At 33.7% G+C, this 9322-nt stretch overlaps 2 protein-coding genes across 3 annotated transcripts; one reads left to right on the top strand and one right to left on the bottom strand.

Annotated features, from left to right (window-relative positions):
* Window positions 1-244: 244 nt before the first annotated feature.
* LOC120123451 (putative methyltransferase At1g22800, mitochondrial) lies at window positions 245-6859 on the bottom strand. 2 transcript variants are annotated; one of them, XM_039142344.1, is made up of 12 exons: window positions 6686-6859; window positions 6311-6496; window positions 6146-6226; window positions 5482-5560; window positions 3939-4080; window positions 3788-3857; window positions 3275-3339; window positions 3090-3168; window positions 2200-2287; window positions 1472-1536; window positions 1270-1359; window positions 245-451 (listed from the first exon to the last, which is right to left on the bottom strand). In XM_039142344.1, the coding sequence occupies exons 2-12, from the start codon at window positions 6485-6487 to the stop codon at window positions 338-340; spliced, it is 1050 nt and encodes a 349-aa protein (XP_038998275.1). In that variant the 5' UTR covers window positions 6488-6496; window positions 6686-6859; the 3' UTR covers window positions 245-337. The 2 variants fall into 2 exon arrangements, with proteins under 2 accessions (XP_038998275.1, XP_038998273.1); XM_039142342.1 differs by having other exon boundaries at window positions 6704-6858.
* An 818-nt stretch (window positions 6860-7677) lies between these two features.
* Window positions 7678-9037, top strand: LOC120123511 (immune-associated nucleotide-binding protein 9-like; the record flags this gene model as incomplete). The annotated part of the gene is made up of 2 exons (XM_039142383.1): window positions 7678-7875; window positions 8692-9037. Coding segments are annotated over 2 exons (405 nt in total), but the record flags the coding sequence as incomplete, so codon positions are not given.
* Between the last annotated feature and the right edge of the window lie 285 nt (window positions 9038-9322).

The raw sequence follows: 9322 nt of genomic DNA, 5'->3' as shown, positions 1-9322 counted from the left end.
TTCACTGAAATAAAACTTCAGTTTTTTTTTCTTTCAAAAAAAGTTACTAGAATATATTTCCAACAGTACTTTCATAAAAGTACCTATTTCTGACAGAAATGGCTGCTGCTCATCATTACCCAAACTCATGACAACTTGTATGCATTATCGACATAGTTAATGTAGTTCCAAAGTTGATGAAAAAACACAACGGCGAGCATTTAAAGGCAAAAGAGTTTATTCACATCATCTCTAAATCTTATTCTTTTCCTTTACCTGGCTTGTGTGCTATGCTCAGCTCTCGGTTTTACATATTCTTCACATAAACACATGAACAATGCTCACATAAATGCAGAGATCAAGTCCCATTTCCTAATTGCTTTTGAATGTCGTTAAACGATATTGTGGCAGAACCCCTTCTTTTGGCCTTCTGTTGAGAAGGATGTTCTCTCCACCCTGTCATGTAAATCACCTACAAAAGAAATGAAAACCATATGTTAATGATTACTTAATTATTTTATTCCGACTCTCAAGTCAAACCTTCGATTTCGATAGAAGCTTATAAAATGGTGTGGAAATGCCAGAGAATGAGCTTAGTAGTTATGCAATTAGGCTACACATGCTAAACCAAAGATGAAATACAGAATATGTTTCAGCCCTAGGAGAGGTGGCCTGGAATAGACATTTTCAACTTCAACTCTCAAATTCAGATGCTGAGTTAGGATTTATATCTCTCTCTCTCAATGGATTAAGGAAGAAACAGTTTAAGGTAGAAGAATCTGTTGTTGCCAAGACGATTACCGGCCATGCCAACAAAACAGAGAATTTCAAAACCAAGTGTAATGGTGAAAAGGAGAGAAAACAGATCATATTCAAATCAAAAGCCAAAAAAACCATAGCTGATTCATTTTCTAAGAATAGTTTATTGCAACCAAATGGAGTCTGTCATGCATGATGCGCTGAAGATTCTCAGACTTGCAATCCATATTAGTATTACCAAAAGGGGGAGAGATGACTACTGGACTTTTTTTTTTCTTTTTTTAATTTTCCTTTAAAGTTCCTCATATGATTAGATTGCTCGGTCAGCTCTTCCACTTTCAGTCAACTAACAAGCAATAATCTTCTATAAGGGAAGTGGAATTAAAGCAAAGTTAGATCACAGATATCAAATTAATACAAAAGATAAATGATTTCTTTCCTTTCAAAGAAAATTAATACAAAAGATTTGTTGGTCTCCATATTGTCTTTATTTCAAATGAAAGCCCTTGGAATGGATATTAATGCACTGACCTGGAAAGTTGCAGGGATGGTTCCGTCTTCAGCTGCAAACATCGAATCATAGATGGCTGCAGTTGCTACAGCTGTTTCCCTCTTAAGGATCTAGTTTCAAGGTATAGTACATAAAGGGTTTTGAGGTTAGATTATCTTATTCTTTGTTTGAAAACCACCTAGATTAAATGGGACAGACATCAGTGTCCAAAAGATGTCTTACATTGCTCCTTTGCAGAAGAGCATTCGTTTCACCCATTGCTCGCAAATGTTCAATAAGATCCAAGGCTGTATTAAAAGGAGATATTGTTTAAATCACAATGAAAAATAATGTTAACAAATTAAGCAATGTAAAAAATAGCAGGCCAATGAATCATTGAATTGGAGGGAAAGGTACACTAGCGTGCATGAAATACTCTGCAGCATTAGAAATCACGTTGATACACATTTCCTATGACTTTTGTCCAGATGGAAAAGGCACAATAGCCAGAAGCCTTTTGGCTACAAAAAATACAGCATATCACTAAATAGGAAACTAAGATTGATGCCTTCAGCATCAAATCTCTCTTCTTCGTCTGCTCCCCACCCCACCAACTTCATTATGTTGCAAAAATCCACAACTAAATGGGGAGGACTTCTCATAAGAACTTCATCATAAGGATTTTAAAGAACCTCCAACAATGCAACTAGCGCCAAATTTCATGAGAACTTGGCATTCTCTTTTACAACTCATTCACAATTCGTGCTAGCTCTCTATTGTAAATCTCTACCAGAATAACACAATCCTAGAAACAAGTTGTGATTAATAAACATGAAATTAGACCTCGACATTTTATAATCCCACAGTTGAAAGCATTTTAAATTTGATATATATATCACTTATTACACACAGCTAATGACAATTGTACAAATCAAAATCGAAAAAAGAAAAACAATAAGAGGGAATCTTACCACTCTTATATCTAACCACATATTCATCGACATCCACACCAGGAAGTGCAAAACCTGCCCTGGTCAAAAGGTTGCCAGCATCCCTGACCTGAAGCCAAAAGCTAACTGCTAGTTAACACCGGGATGAGAAAACATTATTTCTTTATTTTAGAAAAATGTTTTGTTATGATGCCTTCATTTTTCATATTGGACACACAATGACAACATTACGCAATTGAAGCATGATTTAACACCAAACAAGCTTAATCACTTATGGTATATTTTAATTTAAATCACCATGGAAAAGCCAACTTGAAATATGCAGACTGGGAGCTAGCTTTACCTCACATTTACTATACTATGAAGGATGCTGCTAGTGTTACTTTCCTATCGCTATTACTAAATATATTTTTCACACTGTTTTTCTTAACTGTCCCAATCCAAAGCAAAACAAAATAGCCTCTGTAATGTAATGCCTACTCGGTAATTCGCACATTTAATTACCTAGAATCTAATTAAATTAGGCGATATGCTTCTTATTGTCATGTCTTATTGCCAATCAATAGTTTATGCACGCACATTGAAACTACAGAAGGAAATTCAGAGATAAACTCCATAGGCATTTATCTGTTTTCTCTACACATTGCAAGATGAAGAAAATTTGTGACTCTGAGCCTCTTTCTCGGTGTAATATCTTCTCAAAAGTCGGAATTCTTTTAAGCCACCTTATATATAGATAAATAGATATTCCAAATAAATGCATACAAATTTACTAAATAGTAGAATTGCAATATCTAAAGTGAACAAGAATTAAAAGACAAGAGTAATAGTATAAAGATTAAGAAACTCAAAAAAAACTGTCACAATTCGAGCAACTAAAATGAGAGAAAACAAGTAGCCAAGTCACATGCCTGTGCCAGAGGTGATACACGTGGACTAATGCCTCCTTCACGCTCCATTTGAGCCACAGTGCAAGCTATTCGTAGCTCCCTATTCAAAAGTATAAGATACACAAGTGAGACATATAGGTAACATGCAAAGATGTAAAAGCTAGGTTCTAATCCGCATAGGAAAAAAAGAGAAGGTTATAGACAACTTTAAGGTTTCTCCTCCAAGAATAGCTGCTAAGAATAGGCCATCCGGCTTCAATGCCAGTTTACACTGTCAAAAATACAATTAGTATGATTGTCATTGTCATTGGGACATAACATTGCGCAAAAGTATATACACTCCTGTTTAAGGCTGGATGCAAATTTACTACTTGCAGCCATACAAAACATTTGAAAAGAATTATATTTTTCTATTATTTGATATATTTTAGGAGAATGGAAGTGAAAACTTGTCCAAAGGAAATAAAATAAGAAAAACTAGTATTTCCTAAAAGTATAGATACGTTGAGTGTATACCATTTGGTATTCAAGTTTAAGCACAATAATTAAGCTAGTTACTAATATCCCAAGCATCACATTACATGCTGTAGTGTACTGATAAACATGCATCAGCCACTACAGCCAATGTTAATCCCTATTGCAACAGGTTTTTTCTTTTTAATATAATAACACCAAGGTTAGCATAGACACTCAATACACTGGAAAACAGAAACACTTACCTGTATCATTGCTCCTGGAAGATCATTTGTCCAATGGAGCCCAAGGCAACTGACTATCAAATCTACTGAACTTTACATCAAGGAATCCAATCAGTTAACACATGAAAGAAATTTTCAACAATAACATATGAAGTAAAATTTTCATGCTTACCTTTCTTTGATGGGCAGAAACTCTTCATCACCAACTACATACGATGTTTCAATATTTTCATCACTGGAATCGGGATGAGAACTTCTGCACGCCTTTAACATATCATACGAGGTATCCATCATAATTACCTTTTCAATTGCACCTGCAAATATCAGATTCATTATGAGTTACTAACCACAAAGGCTATCTTTGACTTGACCATTCAAATAAATCATACACCACTAACATCGGTAACATATATCTGCAAAAGTGCAGAAACAAAGGCAGACAATTCTTAAAATGAGTTATTAATAAATCACTGCAACCTGCAAGCATGTAAAGGAAATTTGGTCAACTACTGAAGATACACCGAGGGATAAAAAACAACATTCTAGATGCTAAATAACATACATAACCTAAAGAGGTGTAAAATTAACAATTTTGGAGCCAAGAAAAGACATTTTCTCAAACAATTAGAACATAGTGGGAGAAAACAAAGGAAAGGATTGAAGGAACAGTTGAGTTAGTTGGAAATAAATACGTATATAGCAGAAGCAGAATGAGATAAGCATGAAGAACAAACTAATCAATGTAAGAACCTGGCTAGAACACAAATTTCATAAGATTAGGATCGCATTTTGGCCTTTACTTAGCAAGGCTCCCTTTATTTGTGCTTTTGCTACTAGCTATCTACATCCTCACATTTTGCAAAAGGGTAAATTGTGGGAAATATGTGTGTCTGTATTTCATTTAAACAAATCAAATCGTCAGACAATAGCACAATAAATAGTTACAATAATAACTCAATCTTCTATTACCTTTAAAATAAAGCTTTAAATTTACACTCTTGTAAAATTCTTTTTGCTTTAGTACCCAAATCCTTATTCTTTTTCTTTTTTTAACTTGCAAAAACAAAGCAGAAAAACCAATAATCAAATCAAGAGAAAATTATGCACCTGTATAACCACAAGCACCTAAAACAAACCAAACCTGAGTAGATTATAAAAATCATTCTTAAATCTGCAAAAGTTTAACATCTTTTTCCTTAACTTAGCAACAACCATCCCATATACTAAAACCTAAATCAGTAAAACTGTGATTACAAACACATACAATTCCATACACTTCAATTGCAATTGGTTTTTGCTCAGCTCAAAATCCTTGATTTTTTCATCGATTTCAAATGAGCGATGTAAAACAATTTATCTGATTGGTAAGGAAGCCTTAACCATGAAGAAACAGAAACTACAAGAATCAGAATCATACAAATTACGTATTTCTAACAGAAACAAGAGGGGTATCAGAACAGGCAAAGAAACCATACATTTTCATTTGAAAATAAAGCGTTAAGCCGTTAACCACTTCACACACTACCTTTAATGACTTTAACCACAGCCACAGAAAAAGAAAATTTCCTCTCACATTTATCTTCCACCTTTCCATCAATTGGGAATGATCCCATCATTGGAATTAATTTTCCTCTAAAATTTTTCACTAGTTGATGCTAAACAACACAAATAGCTACACAAATGGTAGGAGAAGAAATTGTTAAACTAACACTCACCGCGTCCCCGCAGCAATGGCCTCACAGCTTGCAAAGAACCTCCCAAACATAATGCAGTAGGAAATGTTTTCCTGCAGTCCTAAAAAAAATTAAAGTACACAATTAATTTCCACAATTACTAATTACATTCACAATTCCGAGCAACTTTCTTATACCTTGCTAATGCCACGCTTCTTATTACTTCTTTAAAGTTACTAAAAGTTAAGGGCGATTAATTAAAGGGAACAAACAAATAAAAACTAATGTCAATCGCTATAAAAGTAAATTAAAAGTAAATTATGTATCTTTTCTTTTTTAATATTTTTCGAATTAAAGGTAAGTGGTAAAAGAAACTAACATTAAGTACCCAAATTACCAAGGAAAACTTTCATCCTTAAGAACTGCTGTACCTTTTGAATGGTAAGATCATTCCAACTACCATTAGAAAAATTTGTGCTCCTAAATTCTTATAATTAGAAGCATGAGACATTTATGCCCTAGAGAACCACAGATTGAAACAAATGGGCTTGTAAGAATAGGAAATTATAAAGCAAATCAGTTGACCATTTTTTCACAAATTTCCTTAAGTAAAACAAGCATGGCCGACCAGGAAAATTGTATCACTAAGACAAGAAGAAACTTATTTGTGAAACAAAATGGTATGCAAGGCAAAGCAGATAACAACCTCCAAGCGATCTACTAGATTCTCGGCTACAGCATGTACAAAGGAATCATTGGGACGCAACAACCACGCAGCTCGATCACGCTGCCACCCGAAAACCAATCACCTATTATTGACTAACTAACAATTACTAAACTCGTATAAATATGAAAATCAAAACAGTACTACCTGTTTGCGTTTGAGGTGGCGGTCGAATATCTTGACTTTAGAAGGATTGCTTAGAAAGCCGTCTCCTTCTTCATGATCTGCAGTAGAAAAGGAAGCAGATGATAGGATACGACAATGGGGTTTGGCTCTTTGTCTTCTCCACAGGGAACTGGTCTGATAGAAAAGGGATCCCCTCATTTTCTGTGACTAAGAAAAGCAAGAAATCCAAAAATAAGTTATTTACAATTAAAGTCTCCTTATGTTTCCTCTCGCAAACCTTAAATTAAAGTAAAGTTTTAATCAAGCATACTCTAAATAATTTGATTAACACATTTTGTCGAACAGTACGTATGCAAATTAGTTTTAAACAACAAATTAGGTAAACGATTTGAGAACCTTGACTTGACGAGATACAAAGGCTTAAGAGACCGAGCACTGAGCTTCGAAAAATCAGTCGGTGGGCTGCGAATCACGATGGCTACCCAGGAAAAGAAATCGAAACGGTAAATCAAACGAGAGCGTTGTCAAGAACCAAAATGTTCAATCTAATTCTGCTTCGAATCTATGTCCTGAGATAGCAAAGACGGGATATGTTAATGCTTGTTCTTATAAAGATAAATGTAGTTTCAGTCGGGACATAGAAGCCTTTTCGGCTCAGGTATTTTAATACCCATTTCATGAAGTCAACAGTTTGATCAAAGTTATGTAATTGGGCTTATGATAAGTACTTATTTTGTCCATTTCAGTTAGTAGAGCATAAGGTTGGTCGTGAGATCGAGTCTTACGGTAGACAATTCATAATTGCCGGAAGTCTTTTACGAAAGTTGTTTTCAATCTAACGTTAAGACAACCTACTACCTTATCTTCCTTTATCTCATTATATATGGGAATAGGGTCGACTAATTTTTTTGTTTTTGGTTGGATGTAGAAACCAGCTGATTTGGAGGGTGATTGCCCATTTATGAAAAGCTGATACCATGTTCTTATAGTTTAGCTTGTATATTTGCCTATATATTTGATTCTTATTTTAATAGATAATTAATATAATTTATAATATTTGTATTTTAATAAAATATAATAGTCTTAATATTTTATTTATAAAATATAAAAAAATTATTTTAATAATAATATTGACATAAATATTATTAAATGAATTATTTTAATATCTTGAAAATAATATTATTATTTTTTAATACATTACATTATTTATTGTATTTGATATTCATGATAAATAATTTTTAAAAACTTTTTCAACTAGTAGAAAGCTGTTTACATAGCAACACCCAAATATTTTTTTAAAAAAATGTTTTTCATTTTAAGAAAATCATTTTTCAAAATATGTTTTTTTTAAACAAACATATCCTAAATTAACATCTATTTTATGTTAAATTGATCAGGACATTCTAGGTCTTTGTGAAAACCGTCTTGTTCTTTTTGACAACAAGACTAAGGATGAAACCAAGAGAGTGAAACAAGTTCAGGATCTTCTCTCACTCGTGAACATGGTCATGAAGCAGAACGGAGGGCAACCATATACTGATGAGTTGTTTGCAGAGCTGAAGGTGAAGTCTTTACTTTCTTTTACAGTTTGTTATGATTTTAGTGTAAAGAATTACTGTATCTGAGTTCAAGGAGCAGTTGAAAGATCAGATGAAGAGCTGCTTATGCGAATTACTGAAATGGTAACCTTAGTATCTTTCTTGTTATATTCGATAATGATGCTGTTTCCATTTTCATCTGATTTTTTAAAGATCATTCCCCCTTGGTCATATTTTAGAGATCTTTGTTAATGTATAAATTCAGTCGAAGTAAGAGTATCCCAATGGTTGCAACCCAGGTCATGAATAAAACCTGATAACACAAGGGAAAGCCAAGATGTGAGATAAATGTGTGCGTTTAAAACTTAAGTTTGGTTCATTTGCCTCATTTTATGTCCAAAACATAACCATGTAGCCTTTTGAATCTTACACCATTGTTTTCCCATATACTCCTAAAAATTATCCCTGATAGTTGTCTTAGATGGGAATCTCATTAATCTTTGTATTCCTGTTTTCCTGAAGTGTTGGATTTTGGCCTTGTCTAATCTTTAATTTGATGCGTGTAGGATTTGGTCAACATAGTTTAGACAACAAATGTAGTTTTTACTCTTATACTGCTGTCGTGTTTGTGTATTTACCATGCTTAAGGTATTTTATATTAAGATATTCATGTATTCATGTTGTGTTCATGTTATATTTTGTGTGCTGTGTTGTGTTTTAATTATCTTTTCTCTATCATGTCTAAAATCGCATCAATTACCAAGTTGGCTTGTTGCTTCATGTGCTTTCACTTATTGCTTCTCATAAGCATGGATATGTCCTTTGCACAGTCTTTGTGTCTAATGAATGATGATGTTTGTATAGGTCGAGTCAAAGATGAAGGAGACGACTGCCAGGCTTGAGCAGCAGTTAGCAGAGGAGCAGGCGGCGAGGCTGAAGGCAGAAGAGATGGAACAATTAACTCAAATGAAATTAAACGATGAAATTCTGAAGCTCCGAGAGAATCTTGAAAGAGCACAGAAAGAGACAGAGGAGCTCCGCAAGCAAGCTGCTCGCTGCACCATCCTCTGACTTAAGCCATTGTCATAACACTGAGATAATGACTCTCTTTTGCTAAGAATTTAAATCTTTTAAAGTTGGCGTAATTATTTAAATCATTCCTCTGTCAATATTCAAGTGTTAAGAGATTTCAACACTGGTTTTATTGTTACATGTTTCTTATTTAATCAATTATCGAATTGGGCTTTTCAGTTTAACAAATAATCCTAAAATATTTTGAAAATAATCTCAAAGAATTGGGGTTCTATACTCTCCATTAATATATTTCTTCAATGTTGGAAGCGTAGATGGGCTATCGATAATTTATAACATGAATTATTATTGATAAGAGGTAAAATGCGCTACAACGACGTTATTCCAATATTACAATATTACAACACTACAACACTAGTTGTGGCTAGTTTACAAACACAACCTCGTTATTCTAAGTTTTGCT

Source organism: Hibiscus syriacus, unplaced genomic scaffold, assembly GCF_006381635.1.
Source record: "Hibiscus syriacus cultivar Baekdansim isolate YM2019G1 unplaced genomic scaffold, ASM638163v2 tig00110393_pilon, whole genome shotgun sequence".
In the NCBI taxonomy this organism is placed as follows: domain Eukaryota; kingdom Viridiplantae; phylum Streptophyta; class Magnoliopsida; order Malvales; family Malvaceae; genus Hibiscus; species Hibiscus syriacus.
This window is presented reverse-complemented; position numbering and strand designations above follow the sequence as displayed.